At 42.2% G+C, this 18,603-nt stretch overlaps 2 protein-coding genes across 17 annotated transcripts in view; one reads left to right on the top strand and one right to left on the bottom strand.

The window, feature by feature from the left end:
• LOC119506927 (RCC1 and BTB domain-containing protein 1-like) overlaps positions 1–3,179 on the bottom strand; it is a 32,015-nt gene extending 28,836 nt beyond the window's left edge. Inside the window, exon 1 of the mRNA XM_037799934.1 lies at positions 3,138–3,179. Within this exon, the coding sequence (XP_037655862.1) occupies positions 3,138–3,158 (21 nt within the window). The 5' untranslated portion in view covers positions 3,159–3,179. The remainder of the gene's footprint in view (positions 1–3,137) is intronic.
• ARL11 (ADP ribosylation factor like GTPase 11) overlaps positions 1–18,603 on the top strand; it is a 60,142-nt gene that overhangs the window by 28,864 nt on the left and 12,675 nt on the right. For 2 of the 16 annotated variants that reach the window (XM_037800031.1, XM_037800037.1), the window contains exons 1-3: positions 8,045–8,692; positions 9,357–9,464; positions 16,392–16,809. The exons of 1 other annotated variant lie outside the window; for it this stretch is intronic. The gene's annotated coding sequence lies outside the window, so the exon portion shown is untranslated. Of the gene's footprint in view, positions 1–8,042; positions 8,759–9,225; positions 9,465–16,391; positions 16,810–18,603 lie in introns of those variants that run through there. 13 more of the 16 variants (XM_037800038.1, XM_037800039.1, XM_037800045.1 and 10 more) reach the window with 12 other exon arrangements.

Raw genomic sequence — 18,603 nt, forward strand, 5'->3', positions numbered from 1 at the left:
TAAATACCAATGCCAGTACTATTATATGTTTGGTTTGTAAGTCCAGTATTTAAAAGGCAAATGCATAAACTGTAACCAGAAACCAGTGATTTGGGAATCATAAGGTATATCCATGCAATCTGTGAAAAGGTGGGGAACAGGAATACAGGAACATAGTTTGTGAGGACCACTGACATTAAGTTGGTATCTAAGCAAATGAGACTGTTACAGATTTAGGGTGAGAAATTTAATCCCCATGGTAAATACAAAGAAAACATCAGAGAATATGCAAACTCATAGAGACATAAATTAGAACACAGGTTGCCAGGGACAAGTGGCAGGAGTAATGGGGGGTTAATGCTTCATGGGCATAGAGTTGCTGTTTGGGGAGATGGGAAAGTTTTAGTAGTGGAAGGTGGTACGGGTACCATAATACAGTGAATACAATTAATCCCACTGAATAGTATGCTTGGGACATTGGGTTGGGAAAGTTTATGCTGTATCTAAGTTCCCATAATTTAAAAAAGAGCAGCTAAAAAGAAAACCAACCATTTCACCCATTCTATGATATACGTGCTGCAAACAAGAAGCAAAGCTTGCTGAGACACTGATGTGTTACTGCAGCAGGCAGAACAGCTGCATGGACTATCCTTTTCTGCAAGCTTACATCACCGCAAGAATGAAAGGGAAAGGATTTCCTGAAGGCTTGACAAGTTCTACAAAGACCAAGGTGCTCTGAGAAGGCGGCATTCTCCGGTTTATTGCCATCCTTCATAAAGATGCATAAAGATGCAGCTGAAGCCACCTGGGCAGGTGACTAAAGAGAAGATAATGCTTAATGGGCACAGAGTTTCTGTTTGGAGAGATGGGAGAGTTTTAGTAGCGGAAGGTGGTGCAGGTACCATAACATAGTAAATGTAACTAATTCCACTGAATGGTATGCTTGGGACTGGTTGGCTTAGGAAAGATTATACTGTTTCTAAGTTCCCATGATTTAAAAAACAGCAACTAAAAACAAAACCAACCATTTCACCCATTCTATGATATAAGTGCTACAAACAGGAAGCAAAGCATCCTGGGAATCAGACAGCTCAATGTAAGTGAACAAATAATTCTACTGGAGTCATGTGCTCAGGATCCAAAAGCAAACAACCCAAGTTGTGATACTACAAAGTTGCTAATACAACAAAAGTATTAGCAGCAAAAAGTAACAATAATCATAACATATCCAGGGTTGTAAAGCTGCCTGTGATCTTATAAAAGTATTGCTTTTACAGGAGACTTATTTTCAAAAGAAAACCAGAAAAGAAACATTCTCAATAATTAGAAATAAAGTGCCTCCACAGTTTTGTGCTCTGTTGCACCAAATGCACAGGCTTCACAAAACAGACCAAATGACAAATGAGTCAAAGGCTGACGAAGTGCACAGAACGTAATAATACTTCATTTTGGTTGTTCTAATGAGTTCAAGGATGCAACTGAGGGCCCGAGTTCAAATCTACAGTATCATGAACCCTGTATATGCAGATGTCTCAAAAGTGATTTCACCTTCTCCTCTCTGGCTACATGAATAGTATCCACTGTAGCCTGTACCCTGCAACAACCCAAAGCCAAACTAAAACTCCAGCAATGGAGAGCCAGAACCACACTCTTTCTTCACTCAAAAAATGTGTCCTCTAGGTAAACAAGGCAGAGCCAACACCACTACACCCAGAAGAATTTATGGCGGGCGGGGAGATTAGACACACATAAATAGATGCTTATGACTGAGTCTGGCCAGTGCTGCGATGGGGAGGTTCAGATCTCTGAAAGCACCGGTTTGGGAAGTGTCAACCACCTGACCAGAAGGCAGGCCCCCGGGACACTGAGCATATGTTACGTAAAGGCCTGGAGAAGAGAAAACACAGCAAGGTAGAGGAAACGAAAGAAATCTGGGATGGCTGCAGTCCACAGAGCAAGGACAGATGATACAGACATTGAAAGGAGAGATGGGGCCAGTGTGTCCACACCCAAAAGCTTAGGCTTTATCCTAAGAGCAACATGCAGTCCCTGATGAGTCTTAAACAACAGAGAACGGACATGCCCAGATCTAGGTCTCTGAAAGATTACTGTGGCTGGATGTAGAGACTAGATGGGGGTGAAGAAGTGGGGCTTAGAAGGAGGCTAAGGTGGTTACGGTAATCTAGGAAAGAAAGGATAGGAGCCTGTGTCAGGGAAATGGAAATGGAGAGAAATGGACAGAGACCTGGGAGGATTCTGTAATTGGCTCAACGAAGGAGGGGGCTGGATAAGAGAAAAGGCCGAGCCAAATATGACACCAAGATGCTCAGCTTGAGTGAGGGAAGGGTCATAGCACTCAATCAACAGAGAATATGGCACATTTCAGGGGAGGTGAGAATTTCCACTTTGAACATTTTAAGTTTTAGGTACTTGTGGGATATCAAAGTGGTTATGTCCAACAAATGTCTAAACCTGAACCTCAAGAGAGAGATCTGGATTGGAGATTTGGCAATTGGGCATGAATGAGATCACTCAGGGAGAAGTTGGTCTTGGACAGAACCCTAAGAAACTCTAACAGTAAAGGAACAAAGAGGACCCCATAGAAGAGAATGTGAAGGAACAGAGAGAAGTAGGAAGAAAACCAGAATTCAGCATCATGGAAGCCTAGGGCTGTGAGGTTCACAATGAGGAGGCTAATGAAAGAAGAGAAAGAGGGTGAGAGAGAAAAAGGTAAAAGAAGAGAGAATATAATCAAGTAAATGAGATTCCTGACAAAGCAGAAGGAAGTGGGAACTTCCACTATAATACATGAGAAGGAGGAAAGGCATGAGAATCCGAAGTTGGGGACATTCTCTCTCTTTCTAACTAAAACATAACTCACCATAAAATTCACCGTCTTGGAGTGTACAATTCAGTGGTTTGTGGTATAGTCACGATGTTGAGCAATCATCACCACTATCTATTCCAGAATATTTTCATCACCCCAAAAAGGAAATTCTGCACCCATTAGCAATATCACTCCCCATTCCCCCACCCCACCCCCAAACCTCTGACAACCACTAATCTACTCTTTTTCTATGGCTTTGCCTAGTCTGAACATTTCACATAAAAGGAATCCAATAACATGTGCCCTTTAGTGTCTGGTTTCTTTCACTTACCAAGATGTCTTCAAGGTTCATTCATGTTGTAGCATGTATCAGAACTTCATTCATTTTTATGGCTGGGTGTTCTGGTTTGCTAATGCTGCCAGAATGCAAAATACAACAGAGGTATTGTCTTTCGTAAAGGGAGTTTATTTAGTTACAAAGTTACGGTCTTAAGGCCATAATGTGTCTGAAGTAAGGCATCAACAAGCAGGTACCTTCACTGGAGAAAGGCTATTGGCATCCAGAAAACCTCTGTTAGCTCAGAAGGCACATGGCTGGTGTCCGCTTGCTCCCAGGTTGTGTCTCAAAATGGCGTTCCCCAAAATGTCAGTGTCAGCTTCCAATGGTTGTCTTCAAAATGTGTCTCTTGGCTGCAGCTAGCTATGAGCTCCTTCTGTCTGAGCTTTTATAGGGCTCCAGTGAGCTAATCAAGGCCCACACTGAATGGGCAGAGCCACACTTCCGTGGAAATTAAATAATCGGAGTCATCACTTATAGTTGGGTGGGTCACATCCCCATGGAAACAACCTAATCCAAAAGTTCCTACTTAATCAACACTAATACATCTGCCCCTATAAGGCTGCATTAAAGAATATATAATATTTACAAACCAGCACACCAGGTAACTCTCCATTGTGTGGATATATCACATTTTGTTTATCTGCTCATCAGCTGATGACTATTTGGATTGTTCACCCTTTGGGGCTATTATGAACAATGTTGTTGAGTAGACATATGCTTTCATTTCTCTTGGATATATACCCGAGTCATATAGCAACTCTATGTTTACCTTTTTGAGGAACTGCCAAACTGTTTTCCAAAGTGGCTGCCTCATTTTACATCCCCACCAATAGTGCATGAGGGTTCCAATTTCTCCACATCCTCGTCAACACTTGTTATTGTCTGCGTTTTTAATCACTGCTATGCTATTGGATGTGAAGTGGTATCTCACTGTGGCTTTGATTTGCATTTGGGGGCACTTTCTTCTGAAGTCCTCTATTTTTCCCTACGAAGAAAGAGTTAAGGTTTTTCGATGTGAAATCAGTGGGGAAATAGCAAAAAAAATGGTAAGACGTTTAAGAGTAGAGGCGTTTGAAGCAGCCACCTGGAGAATGGGAAACAGCAAGATGATAAAGCAGAGCACAATGGAAGTTCGAGACTGTAAGTTTATAAAGGTACCCATCTGACCTGATCTGTGAGATTTTCTTCTCCAGGAAAGAGGTTTTATTTGTTTGTCTGTTTGTTTGTTTTTAAAAAAAAAAGCTGATCTAACCAAAAATAGAACTGAAAGCTGCTATGAGGATTTTCTCATTTAAAGGCAGTGACAGAAGTGCATTATTAAAAAACAAGAATCCATTATTGTTTGCTTAAAGTCCTATAAGAGAAAATATACATTTGAAAGAACAATTTGCTTACTATTCACCCTCCTTGACCCTTGGAAACAAAGGATCTCTGATGCATGAGCTCACTGCAGCTCCTCTTATATTATCATCAGCATGGTAAAAACTATATCTGTGATCATGGTGCTAACTATCATCAAATGACAAAGTGTAGGAGACATCACACATCCATCAGCTCAGTAAGGGGCAATTTCTTTGAAAGGCTTCAGACAACCATACCAAAAGGTGCTAACTTAAAACTGATAACCACCACATACACAAACAATAACAATTGTGCAAAAGAAAAGATTTTTTATTTAATAAATTATTGGAAAATATGAGCTATAGCCACAAGTCTTTGGTTTAAATAATTCAGTAAGTGTATTCACCAAGACCTGATGAATTTAGAGATTTAGCATTAAAGCATGCTAATGCTTGGGCTGACCATAATTTTGTGCTCATGGTTCACATCTTGGGACTGACTTATATGGAACTCAGATATCTACCAAGGGTTTGATGGCACAAGGGGCTATGTTGTTTTCAGTTATCTGTCGCTGAGTAACTTATCATCTCAAAATGTAGTGGTTTTGAAACAAGGGTGATTTATCATCTCCCTTCATGCGATGTTTTGGCTGGACTCAGCTGGGCACTTCTGCCAACTCAGTAGAGGGGTTACCTGTGAGGTTGCAGGGACTGGGGACCTGACTAGGACTGAGACAAGCCTTGCTCACCTATTTGGGACACTCCTCCAAGCAGCCTCTCTTTAGCCCAAGCCTCTGTATATGCTGATGGGCTTCCAAGACAGTGAAAGCTAAAACTGCCTTGCATCTTAAGGACTGCACCCAGACTGGCAGAGAATCCCTTCAGCCACATACTAGTGGTCAGAGCAAGCCACCAGGCTAGCTGTATTAGTTAGGGTTCTCTAGGGAAACAGAATCAATGAGAGGCGTCCATGACTCTAAAATTTATAAAAGCGACTCACGCAACTGTGGGTATGCATGAGTCCAGATTCTGTAGGGCAGTCAGCAAACTGTCAACTCCAAGGAAGAAGTCCGATGAACTCCTCAGGAAACAAACCAGCAACTTCGACGAACTCCTCAGGAAACACTTCACTGGGCAGCCGAAGAAATAGTGAAGTGAAGGTCCTCTATCTGTCTTGCTTATAAGTCTTCAACTGATTAACTGGATTAAATCCAGCCAACTGCATTCTCTCATTGTGGAAGACACGCCCTTTGGTGAGTCATCAGTCACAGCTGCAGCCAACTGACTGATGATTTAATAAACCAGCCTGTTGGTTTATTAACCAGCCACAAATGTCCTCACAGCAATTGTTAGGCCAGTGTTTGCTTGACCAGACAGCTGGGTACTATCACCTGGCCAAGCTGACACATGAACCTAATCATCACACTAGCCTAGATTTAAATGGAGCAGAAGGAGACTCCCAACACTAGAGAAGGGAGGATCTGCAGTCAAGTCCATGGATGGGAGGAATTCTTGGTGGCCACCTTTGGAAGCAATCCACCATAGCTGGAAACAATACTACTGGATGTTTCAACTACTCTGTTCAAGTTCAGGGTTCAAGCCCTTAAGAGCCATAGACTTTGTCTATTTCCAACAAGAAAACTCTCAAAAGCCTCAAAACGACTATCCCAGCAAAGAAATGACCCTGTGGAATGCTAATCTCAGAAAAGCCACGGAACCTTCTTTTCTGGTGTTGCGGGAAGAAGACACCATCCTTCAGGGATGGTTTGAGTACAGTCTTCCCTGGAGAGATGAATCTCCTGAAATCATTTCACACCTTACAATGTTATGCATGTATGAGTATGATGTCATTTTTTTTTAAAAGCATTATCTAATTCTCAAAAATATAGAGATTACACAGGTATCCCTAGCTATTTGAACTCTTGCTACCAAACTCTCTCTGAACTCAAGAATCAAACAGTGATGGAAAAATTCTTCCTCACCCAAACCCTTGCTACTTGCTCTCCTAAATTCAGGAATGAGCTGGTGTTGGATGTCACAGTCTCCCTTACCATCTGAAACAGCACTCTCTGAACACAGGAACCCAATTAATTTGCATAGCAAAAAGTACTTAGCCACAAAATACTAGCTATTATGTTTATATGTATAATTACAGGTGTAACCACAAAACATTAGCTATTATGTTCATATGTATAATTATGGAACATAGAAAAAATGCACCTTCTTCTTTTTGCTTATCTGTATTTTCCAGATTTCCTTCCATGCTTTGCTTGCAAATTAAGAATAAAATTTAGCCTATATTGTAGATTTAATGTAATATTTGGAAGATTTTTTAAAATTAAGTCCATATTGTGGGTCAAAAATATAATTCATTTAGACATTTATTTAATTAACTGATCTCTATTCACTCTACTCTGGTTAAATTCAGCAGAATGTATTAAATTCACTATCATATATAATATTTTTAGAAGGTTTTGAACCACAGAATATAAAAAATGTGACCTAATACCCTGCCTGGACTCTCAACTCTTTGAAGGCCCAAATCTTGTTTCCTGTGGACAACTGTTTAATATGGTACACACAGAAAGAATATTATAATAATACAGGTATTTCAATTCCCTTCAGTTTTATCTTCCCCTCCCAGGCTCTCAGATAAAGGAGGATGTCTCAGACTTCCTGGCTTGAACTACTGATTATTAAGACAGGGCCAACCTCTTGCTAGAAAAAATGGGCACCATTTAATTAAAAAATAAACAAAAAATAACTTATTTTTAAGCTACGAGTTTGATAATTGGCTTTTATGGCTGTTTGTTCTCTGAAGTTCCCAGAACCTGACCATTTGGATCCCATACATATAAGTCAGTGTTGAAGAAATTTCTTTACAGGTTAAATATCCTCCCTCTTCAGAGAGACAAGACTTAGGGGTAGAAGAAACAGGACCTGTCCAAAGTACTAATAGACTGGTATTTACACAATGGATTAAAGATTTCCATCCCAGATGAACTGCTTTATTAATAGCATCTAAATGTATAATTACATACGCAGCCCTGAAAGGAGTTCAAAGGGGTGAAAGTCACCGCGTGCTCACTTCAGATAGACACTGTAAATTTTAAAGCACACTATAAACTGCCTTCCGCATTGAATCATTTTCCCGTTTCCTCCGGCATTATATACCTGTATTTTAATGTTATTTCCCCGCAATACGCATCAGCTTCAGAACCCCGGCTTCTGCCCTCCAAGGACTTTAAACCCACACCCGCAAAAAGAGTAGGGCAAAGGCAAATAAGACCACGAGTCTTTTTTTTTTTTTCCTTCTTTTCAAAGCATTAGGACAAGCTTGCTTGATAAAAGCGCAATCCCCAGCTGCAAAGAGTTCTGCACCACGTGGGGACGGAGTAGCTCACGTGCAAATAAGGAAGTAAATAAATCAATATCAAACGCCACTTACCAGAGAACACAGAGTGCCTACATGGTCACCCCAGATGGAACAGAAGGGGTCCTGGAGCAGAGGCCGGGCCGGGCTCAGCGCGCTCCTGTGTTAAGGGTCTCTATTGCCAAGAAAGCGCCCCGTGGAGGCCTCCGGGTCGCGGAGGAGCGGGAAGCAGCAGAGACGGAGGCCTGCGACGCCCTCGTCCCCGGGAGGCCACCGAGCGGATGCCGGTCCCGGGCCGGGCGGGACGAGGATGCCGAAGGCCGGAAGCGAGGGCCGCGCGGAGTGGGCGGCGCCGCGAGCAGCGACGCCTCTGCAGGGTGAGGGGATGCCCAGCGCCCACCAACTACCTGGGAGGCCCGCCTCGGGCGCAAACCCTGCAGCGCAGCGGCGAGGACCTGGAAACCCGGCGCGCTGACGGAACCCCCTCCGCGTGACCCGGGCCGCTCCACGTGACCACGACGCCGCGCGCGCCCAATCCGCGCGCTCTCTAGGCGGCAAGCCGCCCTTTGTTCAGTGCCGCCTGGCCGCCCCCGGGGGAGCCCCGCTGCCCTGCGGAAAGTCGCGGCGGCGCGCGGTGGCTGCCGGGAGCGCACTGGCTCCTTCTGTGGGGCCCACCGGGACGGAAAAGCTACCGGAAGCCCCGCTCTCCGCCCTAGCGCGCGGTCTGCCAACCCGAGGGCATGGCCGGCCCCGAGGCCCCCGGAGGAGCGGCTGGTTTGACCCTGGAGACGGGCCCCGCCTACTGCCCGGAAAAAGCTCCTCAGACGGGCCAGGTATTAGGGAGGGTGGCAGCTAGCCCGAGAGCAGAAGGAAGGAGGCGGAGGGGAACGGAGCCCCAGGTAATGGAGGAAGCAGGTGGGAGTGACCTAGGAGGGCGTCTAGCCCAGCCTCTTCTTGTTATAAATGAGTAAACTGAGGCCGGGAGACGGATGCCTCTAGCCACTCCAGCTCGTCCCGCTGTTGGGACCACAATCAAACCGCTTGGCTGTACAGGATACAGCTCAAACTTCTTGGCAAACCCGTCCAAACTTACTTTCCCCGTTTGTGTTCCCATGAATAAACAGAGTAACATTCCGTTTTCTTAAGTATCACCAAATCGAAACAGGAAAAAACATTTCGTTTTCTAAGTATCACCAATTTGCTCTGGCTACTTTGCCTCATCTCCTGGCACTTCCCCCAGCTCTTGCTTTGGGGAATTCCTGTTTTCCTTGACTACTCCATTCTCTTCCAATTACTTACTTTTCCCCTAAATTGCTCTTCTCCTTTTGTGTTTGTTCAATTTTTGTCTCGGCCTGGAATAACGTAGTGAATCACCACTCACCCACCTGCAAAAGTGCGCATCAGCTTCCTACTCACCCTTCAAAATCCGGGTCAGATGCTTCCTGTTCTTGATTGTTTTCCTTCTTTATATGCTCCTTCTTGATTGAACGGCTTAAGCAGTTGAAGCGCAGTCAGAAGGCTTCAGCTGCAACTTCTTCCCTGATGAGTGACATCTACCTATTCTGATACATACATCTCAGATTGCCTGGAGATGTGCTGTTAGAGGTGAGTTGTCTGTCTCTATCTTCTCCCTCAGATTATAAACTCTTGGATCTCTCTGCCTGGCGTGTGGCAGACCCTCAATATTCACTAAGTGAAGTAACTTGACCCAGGTCACAGAGGTGTTTATTTTGCACCAAAGAAAGGCAAGAAACAATATTGATTGACTCAGTATGGGATTCTGATGATTCTAGAAGAGTTGTGAGTCAGTTCAGTGAATTTACTAAAAAGAGGCTGTCACAGCCCGAGTGGGCTTTTGTAGCCAAAGGACTAAAGAAAGCACCGGACAGGTTCTGAGATACGAGCTTTTATTTTAGGGCTTACCTGCAGGGTTGGGAAGTCAAACCACATTGCCCTGAAATCAGGAGCTTCTCTAAATGGCGGCGTGTTCAGAGCAAAACGTGGGAATAGTCTGCACTTTGGGGACTGAATAAGCTGGTTATAAGGGCTGGAACACAGGGCGGGGTTGATTGTAATCAACAGGGAGAAGGAGAGGATTATAGGTATTACAAGGAGGATAGGTCAAACCTCAGCTGTCCTAGATCAAGCAAACTGCTGTGTGCAGTTTTCAAGACACTTGGGGGCCAGGGGCTCCCACATTCCACCCCCACGCAGTAATTTGCATTGAGCATAGGACAGACATTCCATCCATAATTGACAACAGCAATACAGTGAGCAGCAGAGTGTAAGTAAACCAGTACATAGGGACAGTAATTCTGTCAACAAGTGGTACCATGGCCAAGTTAAAGAATTATACCATTTGGGCAAAGGATTATCAGATAAATGTTCAATATTTTGTATATGATCTGGCATGTGATCAAGAGTCTGTGTTATATTTTGTGAGTTATCTGGTACATATACACAACATTGAATATTAATTAAAGCGCAGGTGCACCTGGGGCTAAAATAGCTAAAGAATAAAACTACCAGGCAGTCTGCTTTATTCTATATCTGGTGTTTTTGTTTGTTTGTTTTTACCATTTCCTAACTTTGTTCCACAGAAATAAATTTCCCTTTCTGCAAACTTTCTGCCAGTTTCTGTAACCATCCAGATTTTTGTCCTACATTTTCTCTTTTCCATTCTGAAACAACCAGTCATTTAGGACAAAACTACTTCCCTTTCCATACAAAACATTCTTTATACCTCTTACACTTAAGTTACCAAAATAATTTTGGAAACAATTTTCAATCAGACATTCTGCAGCATACAATTACCACTAAAATTAAAACTTGTTACAGTAATGTTAAATACAATACTTTAATGCATTATTGAAACAGTAATATACAATTTTTTAGCAAGAATTAATAGCACATGTAGGAAAAATGTATAAGCTGAGTTTTCATTAGTGGATAGAAGAGTTCCAGGTGAAGTGTTTTTTTGTTTGTTTGTTTGTTTTTTTAATGCCCTACTTGGTTCCCCTTCAGGATCAGATCTACAGTTAGTTTGGGGTTGCACAGTTTCATATAGAGTCCCTGGGGGGTGGGGGCCCGAGATGGGAAATACAAATAACCTTTGGCACAATAAATACCCCATAGGCTTAAGATTCTCACCCAGCTTGGCTGCATGGGCCAGAGCCAGAGCCAATTGATCTTCCTTTCCCCAATTTCTACAGTTTGTGGCACAGGCAAGAGCAGATTATTATCCCTGCCTCGCTGCAGCTTGAGGGCAGCTGGCCTCTCTTGTTTTAATTAGTAAGGCCTGCATGGGTCCCGCGGTTGCCGTTTCCGCAGGAGCTGGGGCTGCTGCTTTGAGTCTGGAGTTCCATTGTTGTAAGGCGTTTCTATCCTTTAAGTGTACCTTTAAAATGCCACTCGTTCTTTTAATTAACCCAGTTGCTTTGGGATTATAGGGCAAATGAAAAGTCCAAAGGACATGTTCTGTAGCCCAGGCCTGGGTCAATTTCCTGGTGAAGGGAGTCCCGCTACCGCTGTCCATGTGTGTGGGGACCCGAAAAAAGGCACTTCATTTTTCTAAGCTATGTATGGTAGCTTGTTAGTTGGCCTTGCGCCCTGGGAAGGCCAGCAGTAGTCCCATAGCTGTCTCTACAGTGGTGAAGTTATATTTTGCCCCTTTGGACAAAGGAAGGGGCCAGTATAGTCTACTTGCCACCAGGTGAGAGGAATCTGGTCTCGGCAGATGGATCCAAGTCGCTGAGGCAGCATGCTGGGCTATTGCTGCAAGCAGGAAGGGCTGGCATCCTCTACTCCTTTTAACCCTTGTGTGATAGGCAGCTGGAACTGCTGTACCAGCGTCCACAGGGTCTGGTACCCTTGGTGCCTGGTTTTCTGATGCAGCCATTCAGTCACCTCATGCATCGTTGGTGATAGGTTGTGGAATTTCGCTAGGGCATCCTCATCTGCATTACCTGGCAATGAGTTAACATTATGGGCAGAAACATGAAAAGCAGTTACCTTAAATTTCTGGCAGGCCTTCCAGATGTCTTCCCACAGTTCCTTCCCCCATAGGGAGCTGTCAACCACTGTCCATTGCTCCTACTTCTACGTGACCATCCATACTGTTAGTTCTTGATATATGGCCCAGTTACCTGAGCAGACAGTCAAGGTGTTTCCTGGTTCATGGATGATTACCATCCGTACATCCCGCAGCTCAGCCCACTGGCTGCTTTGCAAAGTTCCAGTCTCCCACCAGATGATGTCAGTACTTGGCTGGGCAGTCACAGCCGTCCAGGTAGCATATTGCAATTTTATGAGAAACACTGAATCTTGACAAAATAATAACCTATGTCATCTTTTCTAAAAGTTAATTTCCTTAATGATGTGGTTTAATGTAGCTGAAGCATAAGCTTTATTTCTGAATGAAGTTTGTTTTCCCCATGTTTGGGTTTGGTTTTTGCCCTCTAGAGGAAGCACTATACAGAGTAAGCCTGCCACCGTGTGGCCTGAGCCAAAACCCAGCATTGCTTAAATGTTTATTTCCTTACAAAAATATTATGTGGTAACATACATACAAAGTAAAATTTCCCATGTTAACCATTTTCAAGCATACAATCCAGTGGTGTTAATTACATTCATAATGTTGTGCTAACATCACCACCATCCATTACCAAAATGTTTCCTCACTGCAAACAAAAACTCTGCACTCATTAAGCAATAACTCTATTTCCCCTCCCCTGCAGCCCCTGGTAATCTCTAATCTACTTTCTCTCATGAATTTGCCTAGTCTAGATATTTCATGAAGTGGAATTGTACAATACTTATCCTTTTGTATGTAGCTTATTTCACTCAGCGTAATACATTCAAGGTTTATCCATGTTGTCACATATCAGAAGTTTATCCCTTTTTATGGCAAAGCAACGCTCCAATGTATGTGTGCATCACATTTTGTTTATCCATTCATTTGTCGATGGACACTTGGGTGACTTCCACCTTTTGGCCATTGTGGAATAATGCTGCTATGAACATTGGTGTACAAGTATCTGTTTGAGTCTCTGTTGTCAATTCTTTTGGCTGTATATCTAGAAGTGGAATCACCAGGTTATATAGTTCTATGTTTTCCTTTCAGAGGAACTGCCAAACTGTTTTCCAGGTAGCCACATCATGTTACATTACCACCAACAATGTGCAAGGGCTCCCATTTTTCCACATCCTTGGCAACACCTGTTATTTTCTGTTTCTGTTCTTTTTTTTTTTAATAATGGCCATCCTAGTGGGTGTGAAGCGGTGTCTCATTGTGGTTTTGATTTCATTTCCCTGATCACCTGTGATTTTGAGCATATTTTCATGTGTTTATTTGTCATCCACTTTTTGTCACTTTTGTTGTTGTTCATTGTTAGTTTACTTACTAACCAGCCTATAATGGATACTATACTTCATACTCAGCTACAGTACATTCTCCAGGCTTAAGTGCTTTTTTATTCAAGATACATTTCTTCATCCAATTCTGAAATTATTATAAAATTTCTGAACCTGCCATAGTAATAAACAACTTTTAAAAAATGATCCAGGTACATTCTCTAGAGAATTACTTTGGTCCACTCAAATCTAGTAGTCAGTAGAAACTGAATCAGAGTGGGCCCAGATGTTGCATGTAACAGACAAAGACTTCAAAGCAGCTATTATAAATACGTTCAAAGAAGTAATAAAAAATATGTTCAAGGTATTTAATGAAAGTATGGTAGTACTATGAGAATAGGTAGGAAATCTCAACAGAGAAATAAAAAGAGCCAAGTGGAATCTCTAGAACTGAAAAGTACAGTAGCTGAAAGTTCACCAAAGGATCCAAAAGGAAGACTTACATAAATGGAAAGGCAGCACATATTTCTAGATGAGAAATCTCAATTTTGTAATGATGTCAGTTTTCCCCAAAATAATCTATTTTAAACCACTCCAATTAAAATATCAACAGCATTTTTTCACTAAATTGCTTAATGAAATTTTAAAACTTGATTCTAAAGTTCATATAAAAGAGAAAGTACATAAGAATGTCCATAAGATTGGGGCAGGAGGGGCAAGAAACACAGAAGATAGGAGACTTTCCCTACTAAATACAATAATGTTTGTTATATTCATTAAAACCATGTGATACTGGTCATGGAATGGAATAAAGAGGGCAGAAATACCACGCACATGTGTACATATAAATACAACAAGTTAATGTATGATAAAGTGGTATTTTGAAGTGGCATAAAATTGTCCATAATATCTTCTTATAAGCTTTTTAAATGTATATAGAATCTAGAATGAAGTCCCTTTTTTACTCTTCATGGTGATAGTTTGTGTTTTCTCTCACTTTTTCTTAATTAGCCTTATCAGTTTATCAGTTTTATTTGTCTTTTAAAAGAATCAACTTTTTACTGTTGATTTTCAGGGGTGAGGGGTCCTTTCATTAATTTCCATTCTTATTTTGATTATTTCCTTTCTTTTAGTTACTTGAGATTTAATTTGCCTTTCTTTTTTTCCCACTTTTTAAGATTGGAAATTAGGTCCTTCACTTTATATCTTTCTTCTTTTCCAATATAAGCATTAAAATGTATTAATTTCCCTCTAAACACTGCTTTTGCTGCAATCCATAAATTTCCATAACTAATTAAGTTCAAAATATTTTCTAATTTCCCATTTGATCTATGGGTTATTTAGAAGTATGTTATTTAATTTCCAAAATTTCAGGATTTCCCAGACGTCTTTGTTATTGATTTCTACCTGTGGTCACACAGAGATACAGCCTGTGTGATTTCAATTCTTTGAAAATTATTGAGGCTTGTTTTACGTGTTGGTGAATGTTGCATGCTCCTTTATCTACCAGCTCTGTAATCACTGCACATTCTGGCAGACAGTTGTTCCAGTTTGCTAATACTGCCATTAGGCAAAATACCAGAAACGGATTGGCTTTTATAAAGGGGGTTTATTTGGTTACAAATTTATAGTTCTAAGGTCATAAAAGTGTCCAAACTAAGGCATCAACAAGAGTATACCTTCACTGAAGAATGACTGATGGTGTCTGGAACATCTCTGTTAGCTGGGAAAGCATGTGGCTGGCATCTGCTGATCCCAGGTTGTGTTCCAACTCCTCTCTCAGCTCCTGTGCATTCTTCAAAATGTTGCTCTTAGGGCATTTTGCCCTGTTTTAGCTTCTCCAGAGCAAACTCTGGGCTAGCATCTCCAAAGTTTCAGCAAAAGTCTGCTTTCAGCAGCCGTCTCCAAAATGTCTCTCTTAGCTGCTCTCCAAAATGTCACTCTCCACTGCTCTGAGGTTCTTCTGTTTGTGAGCTCTTTTATAGGACTCCAGTGATTAAATCAAGACCCATCCTAAATGGGCGGGGCCCATATCTCCATGGAAACAATCCAGTCAAATATTTCACTCACAGTTGATTGAGTCACATCTCCATGGAAACACTCAAAGGATTCCAACCTAATCAATACTAATATGTCTGCCCCCACAAGATCACATTAAAGAACATGGCATTTTGGGGATACATAATATATCCAAACCGGCACAACAGCGTTCTGTTCTAATATAGCAAATAAGACCCATGCTAGGAAACAGACAGCATGCCTCCCTGAAGATGCAGACTTCACTGACCCAGAGATCCAATGCTGAGCCCTCCAGCTGTCATCACGTCTGATTTCTGATTCAGAAACTCCTGTGGTCATTCTGCTGGGGTCCAGGAATCCTCAGGGAGATGCTAAAAAAAAAAAATGTAGATGCTATCTCAAAATATCAGAGAGAGAAAAAGAGCCCATGGAAATTAAAATATAAAAGCAAAAAGTGAAAAACTTTATAGAAGGATTGGAAGTTAATGGTGAAGAAATCCTCCAGAAAGTAAAGTGAAAGTCAAAGGTGGAAGAAAGGAGGGAAGATATATTTAAAATTAGAGAATAAGGCAGAATGCAGCAACCAAAGAATAGGAGTTCTAGAACAAGAGAACATAAAAAATGGAGAGGAAAATTCAAGAAGATATCTCAGAATTGAAAGTAACTGGACCCAGTGTCAGTAAGTGGCAGAGTAAAGGGCGCACTAAGTATCCAGAATAAGGGATGAAAATAAACTCATATCAGGACACATGATTATGAAATTTCACACATGACTGTGGTCAACAGTACAAATATAAGAATGTTCTTCTGTGAACCAGAACAAATGTATGTTACTATTACAAGGTGTTAATAATAGGATGGCATACGGGAAAAATAAATAAACTGTGGACTATAGTTAACAGTAATATTTTAATATTCTCTCATCAATTGTAACAAAAGTACCACACCAAGGCTAATTGTCCATAATAGAGGGTATATAAGAGATATGGGGTTTTTCTTGGGGAGCAATGAAAATGTTCTAAAATTGATTGTGGTGATAAATGCGCAACTCTGTGTAACTCTGTGATTATACTGAGAGCCAAGATTGTACGCTTTGGTTGGACCATATGGCATGTGATAAAACTGCTTCTTTTGTTTTGTTTTGTTTTGTTTTGAAAAAAGAGTCAATGTAATTTTAGATTCTCACCAGTAACAGTGGAAGCCAGAACACAATGGGGTGACACCTTCAAAGTTGCGAGAGGAAATGATTTCCAACCTAGAATTTCATACCCAGCCAAACTAAAAGAAAGAAATGTTCAGAGATTCAAGGTCTCAGAAATCACATCTCCCACACATCCAAAAGGCTACTGAAGACATGCTGCACCCAAACACAGAGTGAACCAAGAAACAGGAATACCTGGGACACAGGAATAACACAGGAGATTTGGCCCAGGACAGAGGCCAAGGAGTCTCAAAGAGGAGGTGCACACAACGTGGAGGGCAGCTAGCCCAAAATGTATCGGTATGACACAGGACAGACCCAGCAAGGATGGTCAGCAAGGAGGTGTCTGATGTCACCATACTCTTATCTTGAGGCTGGGTAAGTCTGGCCCAGATTCTTATTTGTATCTGGCCTATTTTGATTGCATACTGATGAACTTCCCCCTCCCTTCCACGCCCTATAGCCAATATCAGCTTACCAATCCTTTCAGCCCCAGGAGAATATGCTTTGCCCTTTGCCAATAGCTGGAGGTAAGCACAGAAATAGAAAAAACAGACCAGCCCACTCCCAGACCACATTCCTGCTGGATGACCTGCCCTAGAGGCCTGCTGGCTGTCCTGACTACCATGAGCTAGATGTTTCCTAGGACTCTGGCGTGGCCTGGCCCACTGACCTTCCCAGGAGGGGCTCTTGTAAATCTCTCAAGGAAGCTGAATTCCAGCTCTGACCCAGAGACCCCATCCAGCTCCTCTCCTCCTGGGAGCCTTTGTGTAACATCAGCAGTGTTGTCCTTTCCTGCCCATTTAGATTTGGGCCTGTATCTCGGGTTTTGTATTAATCACTTTCACATCTACTTATCTGAAAATGGTTGCTGAGAAAATGATATAATATTTGATTGAGAAATAGAAACAACTAGTTTAGGGCAAGTTACTTACTTGCTCTAGACTCAGTTTCCACATCTATAAATGGTAGCAGGAAAGTCTTCTTCGAGCTGTTGGAAGAAGCAAATGAGCTAATGTTGAAATGATGCATGATCCACATTAGAGACTCAATAAGTAGAAGCTCTTTTTAAAAAAATTTCAATCCAATGAAATAATTCTTTTAGTGTGTGAGTGTGTGTGCATGTATGCATGGGTGGGGGTTGTATATGGGGTACGTGTGTGGGTGTTTGGATGTGTGTATGTGTGTGCACGTGCATGCATGGTTGTGGGGGGCGTATGTGGTGTGTGTGTGTTTGGGTGCTTGTACATGGGGGTGTGTGTTTGGGGATGTGTGTGTGTGAGGTGTGTGAGTGTGTGCTTGTGTGTTTGGGTGTGTATGTGCATGTGGGGGGCTGTGGGTGTGTGTCTTTGGTCGTGTGTGTGTCTTGAGTGTGTACAAAGTGCAGTGAGAGTAAATTGGGGCATGCCCAGGTCTGCAGAGATGCTGGAAGTTTTCTGGAGAAGATGACTTTTAAGTTCTTACAGAAGAAATGCAAAATGTAACAAGGCCTAGGAAGCCCAGGACCCTATGAGTGGTGGCAGAATTAGATATTTGATAAACTGGAATAGTTGATGCATCTTCTATATGTTTTTTACATTTTACTATGGAAAAGATCAAATGTACTTGTTCTAGTTGCTAATGCTGCCAGAATGCGAAACACCAGAAATAGATCGGCTTTTATAAAAAGGAGTTTATTTGGTTACACAGTTACAGTCTTAAGGCCATAAAGTGTCCAAGGTGACACATCAGCAATTGGGTACCTTCACTGGAGGACGGCCAACGGTGTCTGGAAAACCTCTATTAGCTGGGAAGGCACGTGGCTGGCGTCTGCTCCAAAGTTCTGGTTTCAAATGGCTTTCTCCCAGGATGTTCCTCTCTAGGCTGCAGCTTCTCTCCACAATGTCACTCTCAGTTGCTCTTGGGGCATTTGTCCTCTCTTAGCTTCTCTGGAGCAAGAGTCTGCTTTCAATGGCCATCTTCAAACTGTCTCTCATATGCAGCTACTCTCTCAGCTGCTGTGCATTCTTCAAAGTGTCCCTCTTGGCTGTAGCTCCTCTTCAAAATGTCACTCTCAGCTGCACTGAGTTCCTTCTGTTTGTCAGCTCATTTATATGGCTCCAGTGATTAATTTAGACCCACCTTGAATGGGCGGGCCAACACCTCCATGGGAATTATCCAATCAGAGTCATC

Source organism: Choloepus didactylus, chromosome 12, assembly GCF_015220235.1.
Source record: "Choloepus didactylus isolate mChoDid1 chromosome 12, mChoDid1.pri, whole genome shotgun sequence".
NCBI classification, from domain to species: Eukaryota; Metazoa; Chordata; class Mammalia; order Pilosa; family Megalonychidae; genus Choloepus; species Choloepus didactylus.